This window comes from Berghia stephanieae, chromosome 5, assembly GCF_034508935.2.
Source record: "Berghia stephanieae isolate SIO BIC M18660-M18661 chromosome 5, UCSD_Bste_1.3, whole genome shotgun sequence".
NCBI lineage: Eukaryota > Metazoa > Mollusca > Gastropoda > Nudibranchia > Aeolidiidae > Berghia > Berghia stephanieae.
This window is the reverse complement of record NC_088364.1, coordinates 60,121,863-60,144,143: the sequence shown is the minus strand read 5'-3', so window position 1 is coordinate 60,144,143 and position 22,281 is coordinate 60,121,863. Positions and strand designations below refer to the sequence as shown.

Genomic DNA, 22,281 nt, shown 5'->3' with positions numbered 1-22,281 from the left:
CGTCTTCAGATGAAACCAGATTCGGAAATGGGATATGTGTGTGTGTGTGTGTGTGTGTGTGTGTGTGTGTGTGTGTGTGTGTGTGTGTGTTTCATTTTGGAGACGGTATTGATTCGACTTACTACGTCTCATCATCGCAGTTTGTTAAAATGATTCTAAAATCAAAGAGAGATTTTATGGTCGAGAGTAGTCCACTGTACCGCTGAGACAACAAACAAATAGGTCACTGAAATGGGGGGGGGTAACTTCAAATTTATGCCAAATGTCATTTTAATATATCAGGGAATGTCGCTATTTTTGTTTTCTATTTAGTGAGTTGAAAAGGAATGTAGGCCTACACTCTTGTCTTCTGCGCTTTATTAAACGATAACGTCAGGATTTTGGAAGTTTAGCTTCTGCCTACTGATTTCGGTTTGGTTCAGAGATTGAGAGAGATTATTAACTCATTTTCTAGATAGACGTCACGTAAAACATTTTGAATGCTGTTGTTGTTGATGATGATGTTGTTGAAGATAATTATGATGATGACGACGACGACGTTTCAAATGAAGGAGGGAGGACAAGGCAAAGAAGTCAATAATAAAAGAATTATTAGAAATAATGTATGGGTGCAAATATCGCTTTGATTACACTTGGAAAATGTCTATATGGATAACATGGATAACCCGGAATTTTTTGCTTGCTGATGGTTTTCTCGATAAATCCGAATTTCGTTTAATGAAACTCTACTGTAAAATATCCAGGATTTGGATTTCTTTTTCTCTTCCATACAAATTATCATACGTAGTCTCCAACAAGTGGAATAGCAATATAAAAATCTTTTTAAAAATAACGTTGTAATGATTTCTGTCATCAGACAAGACTGTACACTATAATTAAGTCATTCAAAATCAGATAACACCATATGAATTTTTTCATAGAACCCTGTAATTTTATAAGTGGAAAACACGATTATTTGTCTGTTTCGATTTGAACTAACTGAACTACAGTCAATTATGTTTCAATAAAATTATTCATAATATTTTATCACAAAAATAATCAATACAAAAATGACAGACATTTGAGTGGATCAATTAAAGAGACGCAGGTGTTTGACTTGTCACGGTATGTAATCTTCAATCGATTTTCTAATTACGTAGAAATGGAAATGTCAATCGTTTTGACTGGTATCAGTCATTGGCAATTAAATTTATCTCGTGATGACTATTCGTTCTTCTAAAATCTAAACAGATAATATTTACGATTTTGATAATATAAACAATAATTTTGTATCGATCTTTGTCTCACCTTGGCCCTTTTGATAATATATCAGTATATAATCCCAATGATGAGACTATGACTCTATTATGATATTTTTTCAGACAAAGCCATTAATTTAAACTTTTAAGCAATTCGTCACATGGTCACATTTCCTTTGTTCTTTGTCACACACTCTTTATATAACTCGGATTTGATTCTAGGCAAGAGGATCCAACAGTCTGATGTCACGTCCGCCTAGCAACGGGAAGCTAGGTTCTAAACAAAGGAAATTGGTACTTTTTATTCTTTATACTGACTAGAAATTTTTCACGTCATGTGTCAGAATGTATAAAAGTCAAAACATGATCAGATTTATAACGTTTTTCTCTCCTCCTGATATACTTTTATGCTTGTCGGAGAAGTATTTCAAAAAGACGTCCGTCATTTTCCCATTAGTTTAGAACCAGTTGCTAAGTTACTATGCGTAATTAGGAGGAAAGTGATTCTTCCTACGGTAAAAGCGAAGAGGATGAGTATTTTGTACTGACGAGAGTTTAGAATTATAACAATCTATGAATTCCTGACTTTATGACTAGGACAAGTATTTGCTGTATTCAAGTTTATTGTTGTTTTAAGTTACAGTAATAGATTCTTAACTAAATAGACACAACATGTGTAAGGCAAGTATTGAAGTTTGATGACGTTTTAAGTTAAAGTAATAGATCCTTTTTAAAAAATGAAATAAAATTCCCTTTATTCATCCCAAATGAGAAATTTGTCTCTAGGGTCTTTTCCAAGGAAAGACTGGAATAACCCAGGCGTCAGCGGCAGTGCAGCACCGCAAATTGAGTTAGGGCGATGTGACTTGCTCAAGTCCACACAGCACAGCGGCGGATGATCGAACTCGTTACCTCTCTTGTACGAAGCAAAGACCGTACTGCTGAGCCACGCTACCCCATCCTTGAGTAGACAGACACAACTTACTATGACAAGTGTATACTTTATACAAGTTTACTGGCGTTTTAAGGTACAAGTAATATATTCTTGACTAAACGGGCACAAGTTACATAGGACAAGAGTTTACTTTTAACAAGCTGATTGACGTTTTATGTTAAAAGTAATAGATTCCAAACAATTCTACCAGTCAATACAAGATCTAAGTGGAAAACGACCAACCATGGCAAGAAAATGGGTTTAAGACGCAAACGGCAATATACTTATCGACAACAACGAAATTTTTGAACGTTGGACAGGAAATAAAAAATCTTTACCCGGATTTCAAAAGAGGGACGTGCTTGGATAAACAAAATCTCCACTGTGAACACGGGTCGCCAGATTATGCGAGAAGTAGAAGCTGCTTGTAAAGAGATGAAAAAGGGGAAAGCGGTAGGCCAAGATAGTTTCTCAATAGAATTAATTGACACCCTCGACGATCTGGGAATAGACATTCTGACAAAAGCCTTGAATGTCATATACAAAAAGGGTGAATTGCCTAATGTTTTCAGACAATCGTATCCATTACCATACCCAAAAAAACAGTGAACTATTGACTGTGACCAACACAGAACAATCAGCATAATGAGTCAGGCCACAAAAATTATATTGAGAAGACTTATGAAAAGAATGAGGAGCAAGATCTCTCCAGAGATAAGTGACGAGCAGTTTGGTTTTGTGAAAGAAAAGGGTACGGCAAATGCAGTCTTTACATTGAAAACAATAATGCAACGGTCAATCGAAAAACAAAAATCACTCTATCTATGCTGCATTGATTATTCCAAAGCTTTTGATTCAGTACAGCACGAAACGCCATTCAAAATCTTAGAAAAGATCGGTGTAGACAGTAAAGACCTTCGACTTGTGAAAAACTTATACTGGAATCAAACAGCGTGTGTCAAACTTGATAACGAAACATCGGACTTCTTTAACATCGAAAAAGGAGTAAGACAAGGTTGCGTCTTATCACGGGACCTTTTTAACATATATAGTGAAATAATATTCAAAGAAATTGAAGATATGAAAGGCGTCGTCGTTGGAGGGCATGATGGCATACTCTCCAGAAAACGTGCAGAAAATTTTAGATATACTGGTGTGCAAAAGTGAAGAGATGGGCCTGAAAATAAATGTTAAGAAAATCGAATGCATGGTGGTCTCAAAGAATGACAACAACACGATCTTCCACTTGCCAAGCAAAGGAGAGACCATCAAACAAGTAAGGAAATTTGAATATTTAGGCACTATCATTACCCATGACTCACGTGACATAGAGGATAAAAACAAAGAAAAGCAATTGCAAAAAACGGGTTCCATAAAATGCGAACAGTTGTGTCAAACAACAACCTAAAGTTGAAGACCATATGAAAGTAGAAATATATGTTATATACGGTTGTGAAATGTGGACGCTTGATAAAGAATGTACGAGGAGGTTAGAGACATTTGAGAGGTGGGTGTATAGAAGAATGTTGATGCTATCATGGACATACAGGTATACGAACGAGGAAGTGTTGGAGAAGGTGAGAAAGGGAAGAATATTTATCGATACCATCAGAAAGAGGCAGTTACGGTTTCTGGGACATATGTGGAGAAGAGACGGAATAGAAAAGTTGGTAACATCTGGGATGATCGAAGGAAAGAGAGCTAGGAAGTTAAAGAATGACTTTTCTAAATATCCTAAGAATGGCAGCAGCCTCTTATGGTTCTCACACTACTATGTTATGACGATCGACCCAATCAGCAAAGTCCGGTCCGCACTCGTGCACTGTCGCGAACCCGCCAGGTAGCATCGTCACAACACACCGTTCAACTACTAGATGCTCAGCCGTTTCGGCTTCTTGCCCACATCGGGTACATGTGTGACAGGTGGAATGTCCCCACTTATGAAGCGCACTTGCTGTTAGGCAACTCCTCGACCGAAGCCGATTCGCAGCCACCCAGTGTCTCCTCTTATATGTATCAAAGCCTTTCAACTTCTCACTAAGCTTAGAGGAGTGTACGTTACCGCCCCCGCGAGGGATTGAATTATTCAAAACCGACTTCCATCTCTGTCCGTAGTCAGGGAAGCTGCGTACAAGGGTTGCCGGGACTTATTTCGGCTCGAAACGGGGGCGCCGTCAATAATGCGCTGCAGAGGGGTATCCCCATTCCATCTCTCTCGGATCTTATTTAGCCAGCTTCCCGTAATTGTCTCCCTCCGGACATCTGTGGGCTGGATCGCTGCCATTATCGGGCCCCATTCTCCAGGAGTTGTTGCCAGCTTTCCTGACACTATGTGCATTGACTTGCGAAGGTTTACATCTACCTTCTCAACGTTTCTACTTCTACCCCACACTGGAGCGCAATACTTCGCGGTGGAATAGGATAGTCCCAGGGCGGACGTTCTCAGGAGTGCTTGGCTAGCGCCCCAAGTCGATCTCGCCAGCTTCCTCAGAAGACTGTTGCGTTTCTCTATCTTCCGGGCAACTCCTTCGAGATGCACCCGATAGGTAATGCTACGGTCCAGCATCACCCCTAAATATTTTTGATGCGGCTCATATGGGAGTGGCTGGTCCCCGACGAGGACGTTCAGTTTACAGGTGTGCATAGGTGGAATGCAGTGGCCACGGTTTTTGAAGTGTTCATCTTTAGGTACCACATGTCAAGTAGGATTTGAGTTTGGTGACGTCCTCGCTGAGTACGCTCTCGAGACGGGTCCACACTTTACTCTGAGTAACGAGTGCCCAGCCTCAGGGAGGAGGTGCTCGGCATATCGCTAATGTAAACGTTAAACAACATTGGCGCAAGTACCGACCCCTGAGGGACCCCATTCTTCAATTTCCTTACTTTACTCGTCGCGTCCCCCAGCGCGACGTGGAATTGTCTTTCCCCTAAGATCGAAGAGAACAACTTCAAGGTCTTTTTGAACCTTATGATCTTTGCAAGTTTGAGCATTAATCCTTCGCACCAGACCGTATCGTACGCCGCTGATAGGTCTATAAATACAGCACCTGCTTGCTGTTTCCTTGCTCAATATGCTCTGTAAGGGCAATGACCTGTTCCGTGGTGCACCTCCCTTCCCTGAAGCCCGCCAGCTTGGGTGGCAGGGCAGCGTCTAGGACCGGCCCCCATCGGTTTAATAGAACTCGCCCCAACATTTTGTTAAGACAGCTCCGTAGAGATATGGGTCTGTAACTATCGGCCTCCTTCGCAGGTTTCCCGGGCTTCGGGATGGCTACTATCTTCGCGTGCTTCCACACTTGTGGGTGCTTTCCTTTTACAAGGACGTCAGACATTGCCTCTGCCAGCCAGGCCCGTGCCCTGGGGCCCAGATGCGTCACCATATCGGGATAAACGCAGTCCATCCCTGCTGCTTTGTCGTTCTTTACATCGCTAATGGCGGCACCCACTTATCGGGGACTGAACGGGGACGTCCAGTCCGACTCCTCCGCAGGTAGCGAGTCGAAAATCGTACGGTTAACCTTGCGGACACCGCGCTCAAAAGCATGATTAGGGACCCGTTTGCTACAGTTCCGGTGCAGCCTTCGCGTAATTCCAATTTCTTTATCAAACGCTAAGCGTGGCGGCTAGAGTGTGTAAAGTCGAGACTTTCCACGGTCTCCCGCCACCATAGCTTCCTTCCCTCTGCCAGAGACTGGAGTAGACTATCGGCTACGTCCTGTGACTGGGTCTGCTGGTACTCCTTGTACAGCTTTTCCGACTCTTCCGTCCAGCAAGGGGTGTAGAATTTCTGTTTGCCCCGTGGAATAGAGCATTGAGCGCTCTTTACCAGTAGCCTGCTAAATCTGGTTATATTCTCGGACTTGGGAGGAATAGCAGGGCAAACCTGCTCGATATAGGAACTGAATTCTTCCCAGTTAGCCTTCCTGAAGTTCCATCTGCAAAGTGGGAGAGACTGCACCCTTGGTATTGTCACCCCTATATGACAATAACATACCTGTGCTGGCTGTGCGGAAAGTCCCCGAGGACTGTTCGCTTCACCTGCAGCGGTTCACCGTTCGCGTCTTTCGTAACGAGGGTGAGGTCTGGAGTATACTCCTTCTTATGGCGGATACCCCTGAAGGTACCCTTGGCTGTAGGATCGTACACTAGGTGTTGGTCATTACAGTCCATCCATGACCGGAATTATCTTCCTGCCTCGTTGCAGTCTCGGTAGCCCAATTCGTGATGGTGGCTATTAAAGTCTCCCAGACAGATGGAAGGATGGCTAACCACCGGTACCGGTGGTGTAGTCCAAGTCGCTCTAGGTGGTTTGTAGATGCAAATACAGTCCACCTACTTCCACGGAAATTCGATTCACCCCATTGCTTTCCGTTGCACTCTCTATGACCCTTACCTTCGATCGCTCTTTAACGTACACGCTAATGCCCCTTTGAGCCTCGAAGTGTCCTCTCGTTGGACCACCGTATAGCCTGGGATCTGGAATCGAGAAGATTGCGCGCCTGACTAAAGGTGGGTCTCCTGTAATAGGAGGATGTCAACGCTATGGGCGGCCAGTGGCTTTGACAAAAGCTTGCCATACTCTGGCTCTCGACATTGAGGGATAATATATGCGCCAGGTCGCTATTCCCGATATCGCATTTTCCAGTTGAAAATGTGTTGGGACGCTTGCTTACTTCTCGAACGTGCCGTATTATTTGGCTAGGCGGCAGACCGCTTCGCCATTCATCATCACCATTGTCTTTTTCACCCTCGGTCAGAGTATAGGCCACAGACAGTTTCCATCCTTCTCTATCCTTAGCTAACTTTTTTTTTATCTCATTCCATGTCTTACCACTTCTCTGCATATCAGCTTCTTTAATTCTTCTCCATGTTCCTCGTGGCCTTCCCCTTGATCTTCTACCCTGAGGGCTCCAGTCCAATACTTTCTTTGTTATAGTAGAGTCCGAAGCTGCTTGTTTGGCAAAGACGTCATCGGGTCAGCAGAGTCCTTTCGGCTTTGTCTGTTGTCCTTCATAAATTTTGTCATTCCAGAAACTCTTCGGTCGCCCAAGCTAAAAAAAAAAGGATTTTGTCTTTCTGCGTTTCTGTAACGGTTTGAGTTTTACGGAAAGGGGTGGTTCGCCATTGAATATGCTGTATTGTAAGACTCATCATTGAACATAGTAGTGTGGCGCCAGGGATGGCGGTGGCCATTCGGGCACCAGGTTGGATCCTCATTAGTCACACACCGGGCGAGCAGCTCATGTGGCTCGTTGGCTCGGGATGGTCTCGTGACGGTCAACCGGGATTTACACCTTTGCCCTCCGTGTGCCTCAAGCCCCCTCACCAGCGATAAGGTAGAGGATCCACGAGGGGGTAAGAATGACCAAATGTGATTTAAAAAGCAACACAGATTTCATGCGCACCGCAGAGGATCGTGATTCGTGGAGACAGCTGACCGGCAACGTGCTCAAGAGCACAAGCCACGATGGATGATGAATAGATTCTTGACTAGACGGGCACACGCAGCGAAAGACAAGTGTTTACTTTATACAAGTTGATTGACGTTTTATGTTACAAGGAATAGACTAAACAAAGACAACTTTCGAAATACAAATGTTTACTTTATACAAGCTTTTTGACGTTTTACATTACAGGTAATAGATATTTTTGACTAAACAGACACAACTTCCGAAGTACATATGTTTACTTTAAACGACGACGACGACGACGACGACGACGACGACGGTGATGATGATGATGATGATGATGATGATGATGATGATGATGATGATGATGATGATGATGATGATGATGATGACGATGATGATGATGATGGTGATGACGATGATGATGATGGTGTTTCTTAGAAGAGTAACTGAAATATTTTAAATAATACATTCCTCTCATTATCTCACAAGTTTATTTAGATTTTGGTATATTCCTTTTATTCTCTCTCTCTCTCTCTCTCTCTCTCTCTCTCTCTCTCTCTCTCTCTCTCTCTCTCTCTCTCTCCCTCTCTCTCTCTCACACACACACACACTCTCTCTCTCTTTCTCTCTTTTCTCCCCCCCCCTTCTCTCTCTCTCTCTTTCTCTCTCTCTCTCTCTCTCTCTCTCTCTCTCTCTCTCTCTCTCTCTCTCACTCTCTCTCTTCTCTCTCCCATCCCCTCGGTCTTTCAAATACAGCCTATAACCCAGTTTTTAATACACGCTGTTGTAAATTTTCGTTGAATGTCCCAATTGTGTTTTTCGATGATTTTCTCGGAAAACCTCTGTTGCGACAATTCAATCTATATATAAATTCTATTTGTCATGGTCTGATAGGCGCTCAATAGTTAACTCGGCTACATTTATAAAATAAAGATGTGATAAATAAGGCCCCAGAATTTACTAGTCACTTTATAAAAGAACAAATGACGAGTTCTTTAAGATTGCATGAATAGAAAGATGAAATTTAAATAAATGAATCTTCTTATAAATACCTATTACGTATCTTTTGCGATCTTGATGAGATGATGAGAATGTTAGCCTTTCTTTGAGGACAATTTGGGTTCCAACTCCAGTCTGCAGTTTTTCCTCCAACCGGCACGTGCTTGATAAATTCTTGACAGTAATTTAATTGGCAAACGTGACAAAGGAAGCTCCACAAAGTCCCTAGAGTGAGATATAAATCACGTAAATATAGATAATATGTAGGAGTGGAAGAGTGTGGCTGTTAGGCGAACGTTCTTGAGAGAAGTGGTAATGAAGATTAAGTCAATCAGCTATGTATTTTAAGTGACTTTGTGATTGAATTTGAAAGAAAAGTATTCACCAATTTAAAATGAATTCAAAGAGAAGACTATAAGAAGAATGGTAATCTAATATTAGAAATTAAAGTTTTTTCAAAGCCTTCAGAAATATAGAATGCAGTGAGATGAATTCCGTTCTTATGTTTGCATTACTAAAATAAAACTTTTAAAAAATAAAGGTGAATAATTGATATGTGACACAATTGGCCTCTGTATTAAAATTATTGGATTTTAGTCTGAGGTCGAATAGAACGTATAGGTTTGAAAACGACCTGCTTTTTTTAGGTAGAGCATACATTTATGGGGAAATATATGAGTTAAAGACGATGCTTTGTTGTAAAATATTTCTTTTCTTTTTTTTCCAGACAAACAACGGAATATGGAATTTCGTAACAATAGCTCTGTAACGAATTCAAACATTACCAAAACAAACGTCACCACATCTGTATTAACAAACAAAATCAGTTGGTGTGATAAAGAATTATTTAGCTATGAATTCATCCAAATATTCCCTATTGTATCTACCTACATATCCGGTAGCATCGGTTTGTGGGGAATTATCAGCAATGTGATCAACCTCGTCGTTTTTTATCGTATTGGAATTTTATCTGACAGTAGCAACGTCAGTTTGTTTGGATTGGCAATATTTGATTTGATTTTGTGTATTGTACCATTTTGGACTAGTGTTTGGTTCACCGTCTTTTTATGTTTTGGACGTTACATTGATGGGGTAGGTATATTGATATTGGCTGATATTCTATCCCCTGTGAAGGCCAGTGTAGGGGATATAATTAGTCTTTTGACAACCTACATCGCGCTGGAGAGATTTGTTGCTATTGTGTTCCCGTTTAAGGTCAAGTACATCTTCACGGCCAAGAAAACCTTATGTGCTATTTGTGTTATTTCTGTCTTTTTGATGGTAATGAATTTCAATGAATACACGGGGACTTCTTTACACTGGGACCAAAATCCAATTAATAATGAATCTATTATGGTGTTTGATTACAAATCACTGAGTGACGAATTTTATCACGCTATGGACGTTATGAGATCTATGAGAGTCGCTGTCCGAATCACGATGTTCGGTATAGTTGTGATATGTAATGCTACAATGCTGAGAACATTAGCCAACAGAAAATTCAGAAAGTCACGATCGTTATCAAAGGGAATGACCCCAAACAAATTCACTGATAATAACACCGCCACCACTACCAAACCCACAACCACCAACACAACTAAACTCACAACCACCACCACCACTACCAAACCCACGACCACTAACACACCATTAAATATAACAGATACCAGCAAGTCAGAGATGGTGAGAAATGTGAAGGATATCAAGAGGAAGAGCAAAGTCGACAATGACAAAGGACTGATGGCTATGATGGCGGCAATTTGTGCCATGTTTATTGTGTGCTATATTCCTGATATATTGAATCTCACTATCTTTTACCTCATATATCATGATTGTAACATTTTGTTATCTAGCGTGCTGGAAATATTATTTTCGACATTAAAGGCAATTAACTCAAGTTGTAACATATTCTTCTATTATACTATGAGTACAAAGTACAGGCAACATTTCTTATCACAGTTTGGCAAACAATAAGACAACAGAAAATGATGCTAGAGAAGCATGAAGGTGGGCACAGATGTATCAACTATCAACTGGGGAAACCACGTCTGGGGAAAAAGAAGTGAATACAGTGTTTATATGACGAAAATCACCACCGACTCTACCAGTCGACAGCGGCCGGCAAATTTTCTGGCTCTTCCTAATTCCTCAACCTCCGTCCGTCGATCGGAAGGCGTGGCCGATAAATAGCGGTCATTCATTTTCGTTTTTTTTTTTTTTTTTTCGCTGTTTTTACTTCGGCTAGTGCCGAATTTTCGATAGGTTTGATACCAAATACCAAATGCTAACATTAAAAGTTAAGGAAATTATACATCTTTTTTATAACAGTATTTGTTTTATTTTTAATTCTGAATTTGTGAACGAGTGGTGTGGGGAGGAAATTGGCAATTTTTTCGGAATTTTTTTTTTCAATTTCTGAATCTTAAATTTACAATTCGTATGATACTTTTATAATGATATTTCTCAATGAAAAATTATTTAAATTGGAAATATTTTTTATTAAGAGTTTGAGGTTTCTGGTAATTTGAAAAGGTTGTTGAAAAAGAATATCCACTGTGCCTTGATATATTCTTTATAATTGTAGTCCAACGATTTTGGAGTCAAATATTTAATAAATTTACTACCAACCACCTGATGGGCTTAATAAATCGGATAAAAATGGATCATTTTCAACACCGTTTCCACCGATGCGGTGAAGATTAAATGTCACGTTTAACTAAACATTCCCGATTGTCTAATCAGGATTCGAACCAATGACCCTAACATATTATGGTGATGTGACTATACATTGACTGTTGTGTGTGCACATCCGTCGTCACCGAGATAGACACCTTGATGTAGGAAGTATTTGATCTCGTTGCAGTTCCGCTATTATTAAGGTCTCAAGGTTTCGTTTGATCTTGCGGTGTTTTTTGAGAGGGGTTAAGCCTAGATGGGGGGGGGGGGGGGGGAGGAGGGAGGTGGGTTGCGGCCAATGTTTATTATTTTAATTGCCTGTATCCCATTCGATGATGATGATGATGATGATGATGATGATGATGATGATGATGATGATGATGATGATGATGATGATGATGATGATGGTCTAGTTGATCAAGTATTGCGCTGCCACTCAGGAGGCTTAGGCTCGAACCCTGCAGTCGACCAATCTTTTTTCTTGCTTAAGGGACTTTCTTTAGCTTTTTTTTTTTAGTTTTTTTGTAGATTGAGCTTTAATATAGAGTAATATCCACTAAACGTGCTCAACGCGCTTTACAGGGGCTCCCCGGCCATCAGCAACATTTAACATTCAGGACATGACATGACGTCTGTCAAGTGATATTACAATTTTTTTCTGACAGAGATAATAACAAGAAATGAAGTGAGTAGGAAAGTGCCAGTAGAAAACAGAGAATAAAAATTTCGCGGCGGAGATGGGGGATCGAACCCGCGACCTTACTGGTACTACAACTCCGCCTGGCCGGGGAGATCGTTACTCTACCATATGAGCTATCCACCACCTCAAAAAAGTCGCTTCCAACCTCAGTTTTATCAGAACCATCTCTCCCCGACTTCTTGAGGTCGCGGGTTCAACACACACACAAACGCCGCGAAGTTAGTTGGCCAGCATTGAAGCTTAATAGCCAATATTCTCAACACAAACATGTAACATAGAAACGATTGAGACATTGAGTATGCTCCGGTATTTGGGATGAATTGTTATTTCAGGAAAGTGAGTGGAGCAGACACTTATGTTGATAATAACAAGAAAGAAGTGAGTAGGAAAGTGCCAGAAGACAACAGAGAATAAAAACGTCTCGGCGGCCGGGAAGATTGTGACTCTACCGTATGAACTATCCACGACCTCAAAAAAGTCGCTTCTAACCTTTGTCTTATTAGAGCCTTCTCTCCCCGATTTCTTGAGGCCACGGTTCAACACACACAAACGCCGCGAAGTTTCTGACAGAGACAACGCTGTAACGGCCAGGTAGTCAGTTTACACCTGAGTACGGTGAGAGAATGTGAGTAAACAGCCTTCTCCAAGACTCAACTATGCGTCGAGCGAGGCTCGAACTCCGGACCTTCCGATCCGAAAGCTAGTGTCATACCACAAGACCATATCGAATGAAAATAGTTCTTTCACCGCGAAATTGCGGGCTTTTTACTAGTTATTTTTTTTTAAAAAGAACACTTGTAGTATGTTGGCAGTGTGTTGTATGTAATTGTTTTCTTAATTTTCAGGGGCTTTACGGCGCCAGCAACGCATGTAAGTCATTTCAGTGTCAGAGGGCTGTATTTGTATTGATTGTTACAATTGTTTAAATTTAGATAAGTTAGACTGAAATTAAAAGAAAACGCATTGAGTCCACACACACATACACACACACACCCACACACACACACACACACACACACACACACACACATTGAAAAACAATCTTCCAATACGAAATGTAAAAAGATCCAATGACGTACGCGGAGTGTAATAATGCCTATTGTGACCCAGTTGTGTAGTGAAAACAAATGGATGAAAAATTTGAATTGGGATGAATTAGTAATCACTTCTGTTTTGGTGGCGGTCTATACTGTCCAACAACAACAGCGTGATCTCTCTCATAAGGTCCCAGCGCCAACTGTTCTTTGGGACTGATTTTCTCCTGCTTCAACTTCTCCACTTCAACTTTGCCCCTATTGTTCACTTTGCGGCGCTGCATTATGGCAGACACCTGGGTTTTTCCGGGTCTTAACGAAATTAGAACATAATTTTGTTTTGATAATTTTTCATTTTTATTTAAAATTTTAATATAATGAAATAAAATTCCCTTTATTAATACCCAAATGGAAATGTGTCTTTAAGGTCTATTCCAAAGGAATACTGGAATAACATAAGCGTCAGCCGCAGTGCACTGCCGCTTTACAAGGGTCCCTGGCCAACAGCAACATTTAACATTGAACACATGATGCCTATTGTGGCCAAGTTGTGTAGTGAAAACAAATGGATGAAAACATTGAATTGTTGGGGTGAATTGGCAATCACTTCTGTTTTTGGTGGCGGTCTGTACTGTCCAACAACAACAGCGTGCTCTCTCTCATAAGGCTCCAGCGCCAACTGTTCTTTGGGACTGATTTTCTCCTGCTTCAACTTCTCCACTTCAACTTTGCCCCTATTGTTCACTTTGCGGCGCTGCATTATGGCTGACACCTGGGTTTATCCAGGTCTAACGAAATTAGAACATAATTATTTATTGTAAATTTTAATAGAATGAAATACAATTCCCTTTATTAATCCCTAAATGGAAATTTGTATTTTAGGTCTATTCCAAAGGAATACTGGAATAACCCAGCCGCAGTGCAGTGCGCAAAGTGAGCTAAGGCAAGCAAGGTGACTTGCTCAAAGTGAGCTAAGGCAAGCAAGGTGACTTGCTCAAGATCACACATCATGGCAGTTAGTTGAACTCTGTACTTTGGGGTATGAAGAAGATCATACCGCCGAGTCATGTTATCCCTCAGGAAATTCACAATATTATGTTTAATGCCAAAATCGATAATATTATGATAACAAAAACAACAACAAAATAAACCACGACAAAAAAAAATAAATAAACAAAAAAATTGAAATTGATTTTGTTAAAATCACCACGATAATCTCTTGTTTAGAATTTAGAGAGCGCCGATGTAAACTTATATTCTAAAAATCACATTTTTGAAGTGTTTTACTTCACATGTAGTTGTATAACAATTCAATTTATCAAATATTATATGTATCAGGATTCAAACCTGATTTATATTTTTCAAACGTCGCTTAGAATCAAAATTCTTTCGAGTCTTTTGATCTAGCGGCTGTTTGAGTATTGAGAATGTTTCAGGGTGTCGTTTGATCTGGTAGAGTGAGTAGCTACTGTATATTGGTGCGGTTGGGAGTTGGATATGATTAACAAATGTTATTATTTGTGTACATAATCCGTCTGTTGATTCAATATTGTTACTTTATATTTGTTAATTGTCAACATATTGACTTAATTCCCTTGTCATCAAAAAAAAAAACAACAACAAAAACAATCGAATGATTATCTACATCCATTGAATAGTTTGTAATAGTCCTCCAGAGCCATTAGGCCCGTGAACCAGAAATTTATCCCGGTTTCTACAGCGTGAAACGGACAACTGCAATTGCTTGTTATCCTTTGGATAGGATACCTGGGGGGAAATAACATAGTGGTACAGGAAGTGACATTACTAAACCTTAAATGAACCCTTGAAACAGGAAGTTGATCATAAAAGACTGGGAAATGATCAGTACCCACAAACTTAAATAAAACATGTTACACAGGAAGGCTTTAGAAGCACCAAAAGTGATATAATCAAAACCGGAAGTGACACTTAGGAACCGGATGTGGGTATGATAGACAAGGGAATCGTCCAATTTTCTCATAACGTTATAATCTAGAGTGGAAAATAATGAGAGGCTTTAGTGCCACAAGAAGCGATGTAATCTACACCAAAAGTGACCTCTAGCAACCGGATGTGAGCCACAAATACTGGGGAAGCCTAAAGTGATACATAAGGGAGACTTTATTTCATTACATGCTTATTAAACTCAGATGTGGCCGTTTTTCTTGACCAGTCTCCTCTAGAGTAGCAAACAGCTGTGCAAGAAAAGGAGGGCGCTTATAGATTTGCATCGTGTCTTGCAGCCTTTCTTACATCTATAACGAATCAGTTAGAGGCATGTAAGGTGCATCTCTGTATCTCACTCATCCTGTTAGAGCATGGGAGATCGTCAATGCGTCAACGTTGTCTGCTAGAAGTCTGACTGCTATTTCGTGGGCTGCAATATGACATTAATGATTTCTGACCCAAATAAAATAAAAAGCTGCTTAGATTTTAGCTTCTCAGCAAAGTGAATGGCTAGCCAACCAAATCAGTATTCGCTGTTCTTGTGAAAATGTTCGTCAATCCCTTGCTGAATGCAATCTTTGGCATGCAGAAATAATCGTTTATCAGCTTCTTCTTGTTCTCAGTCATAAATGGCAGACACATCCGTTGGGGTTGAATTGCTGATGGCCTTCATTTGACAAGTTGAGACTATAATTTTCCCCTGTATGAAGGCAAATCAATTGTTGTGTTAATAATTGGAGTTTTTTTGTTGTTGTTGTTGTTGTTGTTTTTTGCATTGTTTCGGAGGAAACATGTCCAATTCCATCAAACACACTCTTGGTGTCACTCTAGGGCGTCGACAATGTCCTCGTTTCAGTCGCGTAGATGGTTTTAAACAATCCAAAGCTTATTGATCTCGTACCACATATAGTCTTTGCACTGACTGATGATTATAAACGGAATAAAAACATTTTCTGGGTAATCTTGAAAGATGCACGATGCACCAGTGGACGGACAATAAATGCACAATCAAGGAGTTTTGCCTCTTTAGGTTACGTGCCAAATGACTGTGTGGTGTTGTTTTCTATCTGCTTAATGTTAGATGGATCTGCTAATGATTTGTCAGTGACAAGCTCGTCATCACCCATAAAACTCGAGAGATTTGCTCTTACATAAAAACATTGTTCACCTTCGCGTAAAATTTATTTCTAACTTATGATAAACCTCCCTCCTGGAGTCGAGAATAATAATTTCTCTTCTGCTAGTTTGTATCACTCCAGCTCCTGTCCACCCACTCTCGCTAATGCCTAAGATATCTAAGTCATAACGTAACATTTCAGCTGTGACGTGTGCCAGCTTGCCAGCACTGTAATTGTTCAAACATTCCAAAATCTATTTTCGTCTTTGCTTTTGCGGCAAACAGATAATATCATGATGATTATTATTGTAATTACAAAATAACCCCCCCCCCCCCTCACCCCACCCCCAGCTCTTTTCCATTTTTGAGGGGTAGGTTATACATGTTCAAGGTTACACCCAGTTTTGTGTGTTGGTATCAATACCCACACCAATCATCACGTAGTCAAGGCTTTTTGGTATCTACCAATCCCAAATGTCGACGGATATAACATGTCGATGATGAAATCGGTGATGTGACGCCAACAGTCGCGGCAACGCCTTCGGTTCGAATCTGATTGTAGAGAGAAAAAAAAAAAACCCGAAGCAAACGAACAAAACACTGGCATATAAATTTATTATAATGGAAATTACGAAAATCGGAAAATTATTTCTTCTTTTACTGATTTATCAAAGACATTTAAAAAATTGTATGAAACCCATTATAAATTTTACGTTGATCAAGAACTCGAAGAAAAACGAAACCATTTATTCGTCTACCTCTCCTTGACTCAAAATTTATAAAAAATATTATTTAAAAGATGATAATAATACAGCATTTATATAGCACAATATCCACAGACGTGTTCAAAGTGCTTTACAAGGGGTCCCAAGCCTACAGCAATATTAAACATGACGTGCGAGACATCACGTATGTCAGGCGATATTGCAATATTTTTTCCACAGACAACGAACGGTCAATTACTTGTTTTACACCTGAATACGGTGAGAGAATGTTAGTATAGAGCCTTTTCCAAGGAGTCAACTATGCATCGCTCATAGTGGGTCCCGAAAACTGGACCTTCCGATCAGAAAGCGAGCTAATCGCCGCCAGATTTTGGCCTGAAAACTCATCCTTTAAATATTTATTAATTAAAATGTGTCGCTCATCTTGTGAAAAACTCTCAAGTGGGACATACAAGTCTTCGAGGAAGTCCCAGGTATGAAAAGTATTGATAGGATGAGGGTAATTTTAATCGATTATTATAATCTGGTCAAAATTAGTCAATAATAAGGTGCTGTTCTCAATCTGCCCTCTCCTATGTCAGTGTTGAGGTAATGCTGAATACCGAAATCCACCGAAATCTACCGAAATGAATGAACCAGAGACTATGAAAGATGGAGACCAGTGGGGATTGAACAAGAGACTATGGTAGGTGGGCAGCAGTGGGGAGTGAACCAGACACTGTGGGAAGTGGAAACAGTGGGAATTGAACCAGATATAATGGGAGGTGGTAACCAGTAAGCTATAGGAGCAGGGCAACAGTGGGGATTGAACTGGAGATTACGGGAGGTAGGTACCACTGGAGAATAAACCAAGAACGATGTAAGGTGGGCTCCAGTTGAGAGAAAACCGAAGACCATGGGGAGGTGGGCATTAGTGGGGATTGAACCAGATACTCTAGGAGGTATGTATGTATGTATGTATGTATGAGTTGCATTGTACATTATTACCTATAAGGCCACAGGGAATTCACATATTGGGACCAAGCACGTCTGGTCCTGGATAGAGTCACAATTTCTTTAATGGACATAGAATCCAGCCCATGTAGTAGAGTGCCTGCTGGTCTAGTTGTCGAGCTCTTCAAGTAGGCAATCAAAGTTCGACGCAGGAGGCGGTCTGCGTCCATGCGTAAGATATGCCCCGCAAATCGGAGCCTGCGTTTCATCACCCGAAGTTACCAGGTCGAATTCGGGGCGTTTTGCGGTTTCTCTGTAGTCCTTTCCCGTAATGATGGAAAGGCACCGACTGTTGAAGCCATTCACAGTTTTGGTTACACCCTTTGTAAGTCGCCTAGCCTCGCAACCATGTGTGAAGACAGAGCAGAGCATACAACTTGATTTTCTTTCCGCGGGACAGACGGTGATCGGACCACATATGGGATAGAGAGTTGACTGTTGTTTGTGCTATTGACATTCTGTATTCAACATCAGCCCTCTCGTCACCATCGTACTGGATACGACTACCAAGGTATTCAAAGGAGTAGACATTGTCCAATTGTACATTCTTGATAGTCACACGAGGAAATTCGCTTTCCTTGTCTTGCGTTTTTGTTGTTGGACAATTAGGTCCGCGAGGGATCCTTTGCGCGATCTTAAAATATTTCCACCATCGCACCACCTAGTAGGTAGACACCATTGGGGAGTAAACCAGAGACTATGGGATGAGGGCGCCAGTGGGGATTGATTCAGAGACTATCGGAGGTGGGCACCAGTGGAGAGTGAATCAGATAATATGGGAGGTGGGCACCAGTGGGGAGTGAACCAGAGACGATGGGAGGTGGGAAACAGTGGAGATTGAACTTAGAACTATGTAATGTGGGCACCAGTAGGGAGTGAATCAGAGACTATGGGGTGGACACAAGTGGGTAATGAACCTAGAACTATGTAATGTGGGCACCACTGGGGATTGAACCAGAGAATATGGGAGCAAGCCACCAGTGGGGAGACAATCAGAGACTATGGGATGTGGGCACTAGAGTGGGGATTGAACCAGAGATTATGGTAGGTGGGAACTAGTGAATAGTGACCTAGAGATTATGGGAGGTGGGCACCAGCAGGGAGTGACCTCAATACTGAGTCAGGTAGACAACTGTTGGGATTGAGCCATAGACTATTGGACACATTTCTGAGTGCATTCACCATGCCGTTCCGCCACGGCATCATAAGACATCGTCGCCTAGGAATTCCACGAAGGAATATAGATAATTCATCAAACAAGATGTCTGATGTCAACAGGAATCAACATGTTGTCCAAGTGAGCAAATTGGGGATTAATAATCTTGCCCAAGGAAAAAACGAAAGTGCCTGAAGCAGGGCTCGAACCTGGGACATTCCGGGTCACAGTGCAATGTCATAACCACTCGGCCACTTCGCCCCCAACAAAAGCAATAATAATAATAATAATAATAATAATAATAATAATAATAATAATAATAATAATAATAATAATAATAATAATAATAATAATAATAATAATAATAATAATAATAATAATAATAATAATAATAATAATATTATTATTATTATTATTACTATTATTATTATTATTATATTATTATTATTATTATTATTATTATATTATTATTATTATTAGTATAATACTAATAACAATAATAATAATGATGATGATGTAATAATAATAATAATAATAATAATAATAATAATAATATAATAATTTAATAATAATAATAATAATAATAATAATAATAATAATAATAATAATATAATAATAATAATAATAGTAATAATAATAATAATAACAATATCTGCATCATCATCATCATAAAAAACATAATCCTTATCATTACCATAATCCTTCTCCTCCTTCTCATCATCACCATCATTATCTTCTTCATGATCAACCCCGCAACCACCATTATCCACACTACAACTACAACCCATCATCATCATCATCATCATCATCATCATCATCATCATCATCATCATCATCATCTCATTATCATCACCACCACCACCATCACCACCACCACCACCATCATCATCATCATCATCATCATCATCATCATCATCATCATCATCATCATCATCGTATGACTAACAAGATAAATAGAATTGATTCCTACAATTACAATGCTGTCTATCCATCCCTAGTTTACACAACAGAAATCAATGCCAGCTTTCGTGTTTTCATTGTTTGATGTAGCTTGTTCCTATGTATTAACCTCTTGTTTACAGCATTCGATGTTATTCCATCCTAACGTATTATATTCAAACTTTCATCCCAATACATCAATCGTTACCTACTGACTCGGAATATCACAAAAATGTTAGACTCTGAAATTTAACCAGATTTTATTATTACACATCAATTGTCACCTGCATTATTATTATCTATAAAACAATTATATTATTCATCAAACAGCTAGAATTGATAGGGATAATTACAATCCTACATGTTATCCAAGATAATTCCTACACTCTAGAAATCAATACATGCTATTATATTTGTATGTGATTATGTAATGTTTCCTTGGGTGTTAACCACTTGTGAACGGCGTTCGATCTTACTCTATACAAATTCGTTATATTTACATTTTCATAAACAGAGCAGTCATAGCCTTCATAGGGTTATTATGAGGACCACGTCGCATCATTCTTACAGCTTTCTGGATAGAAATGGTTGGATCTGAAATTAACATCATAGCTTGAAGCAGAAATTACGTTTGCAAAGTATTTTTTGTTGCTTTCATGACTATAACAAATAAATATAAATATTAAATAATCGAGCAATCTAAATATATCCGCGCATCAATCTCTCGTGATACATGTAACATTTTAAAGATTAAAAATGGACCTGTAATAAATATCCATGCTAAGTCTTTTGCCACAGAACAACTAGGGGGTCCAGAGTCATATTAATCGACGAGGAGTTCAACATCTCGTGTTCATGGCTATAAAACAGGCGACACGGTGCCAGGTCGCGCAAAATTTGGAATAAAATGCGTCTAGAATTTATGGTAGCAAAGCCATCTTCAGTGAATGCCAAGTAGGGGAATCGGTCAGGTCATCATTTTGTGATTATTTATCACAATATTTAGACACACTGGTGAAGGAATTCCATCGCGACAACAGTTGACACTACATTATTTTCAATATCCTGTGAAATTGTGGGTGATACTCAGTATCTATCGGGTAGATTGCTTTGGATATAGATAGAACGAAGATGACGTCACTCAAGCCTTTGTTATTGTATTTTGCCATCCGCGTTTGTGAGTGATTCTCACTAAACTGTATTAACCAGACTATAGATAGAATGCGCTTGGCCAAGGAGTTCACAACATTGCCATCCGGAAGTATAACGGACCAACACACAAACTCTGTGTAACCATGAACTTTTATAGTCTGGTTAATACAGTTTAGTGAGAACAACTCACAAACGCGGATGGCAAAAACAATAACAAAGGCCTGAGTGACGTCATCTGCATACTATCTATAAACGTTTTGTGTGTTGGTTCGCTATACTTCCGGATGGCAATGTTATGAGTTTCTTAGCCAAGCGCATACTTTCTATAGACAAGTACTTACCTATGACTAGTGCGTACTATTTGGACCCGAGTCTGAGCGTAGCCATCGTTATGTTATAGCATGACACTGAAACCTTAAAAGACTGGCATTTTGACGTCATTATTTGGTTTTTGCACCGCCTAGTGAGTTGTCATTAGTAGTGCTCATGGAAACAAGTGGTCCCATTGGTTGAAGTATTGAATACAATTCACGATTTGTTTTCTTTTGTGGCCACAGATTGGCATTTTGACCTCATTGTTTGGTCAGTGTCAGGCTATAAGTTAACGATTGTTACCGTCTGAGTCTGCTCGGTGGTTACTAACATCAAAATAAGACGGGAAATTAATTAAACATCTATTTCGAAACATGCTCGGATGGAAACATCCTTTTTAATTAAATTTGACTGACAGGGCAGTCACGAATGTTATCAATAATAAGGTTTGACTCCAAGTTGGGCAAACTGTATTGGATAAAGATTGCCTTTCAGTGGCTAAATTTACGTCAAATATTGGAGAACCCTCAATATTTATGGAGAAACGAAGGCTATAACGAACAGGCACTCATCTATTTTAATTTTTATACTACTTTCTCGTATCTTATTTAGATATATATCCAGTCTATGTGCTCAAATCGCTTTGCATTGAGCCCGCTGCCCACAGCAACACTTAACATGTATGACGAGACATGCCGCCTATGATAAGATGTTATACTTTTCTCCGACAGTGACAATACTGTTACCGGCCACTTACCCATTTTACACCTGAGTACTGTGAGAGAATGTGAGAAAAGAGCCATTTCCAAGGATTCAACTATGCGCCGCTCAGAGCGGGACTCGACACCCAGACCTTCAGATCTTTTTGACAAGCAAGGATTCATCTGGATGTGGCGTAACATAAACCAAAAGCGTTACGTTATTGAA

The 22,281-nt window shown here is 40.0% G+C and overlaps 1 protein-coding gene across 1 annotated transcript; it reads left to right on the top strand.

Moving 5' to 3' along the window:
- The first annotated feature begins 1,343 nt into the window (after window positions 1-1,343).
- Window positions 1,344-10,891, top strand: LOC144974179 (uncharacterized). Its single transcript, XM_078917096.1, has 2 exons — window positions 1,344-1,532; window positions 9,310-10,891. Exon 2 carries the CDS (start codon window positions 9,324-9,326, stop codon window positions 10,554-10,556), a length of 1,233 nt encoding a protein of 410 aa, XP_078773222.1. The 5' UTR covers window positions 1,344-1,532; window positions 9,310-9,323; the 3' UTR covers window positions 10,557-10,891.
- Window positions 10,892-22,281: the final 11,390 nt, after the last annotated feature.

What these genes read in the sequence shown, in the direction of transcription:
- LOC144974179 (XM_078917096.1), top strand. Translation starts at nt 9,324, where the DNA reads ATGGAATTTCGTAACAATAGCTCTGTAACGAATTCAAACATTACCAAA.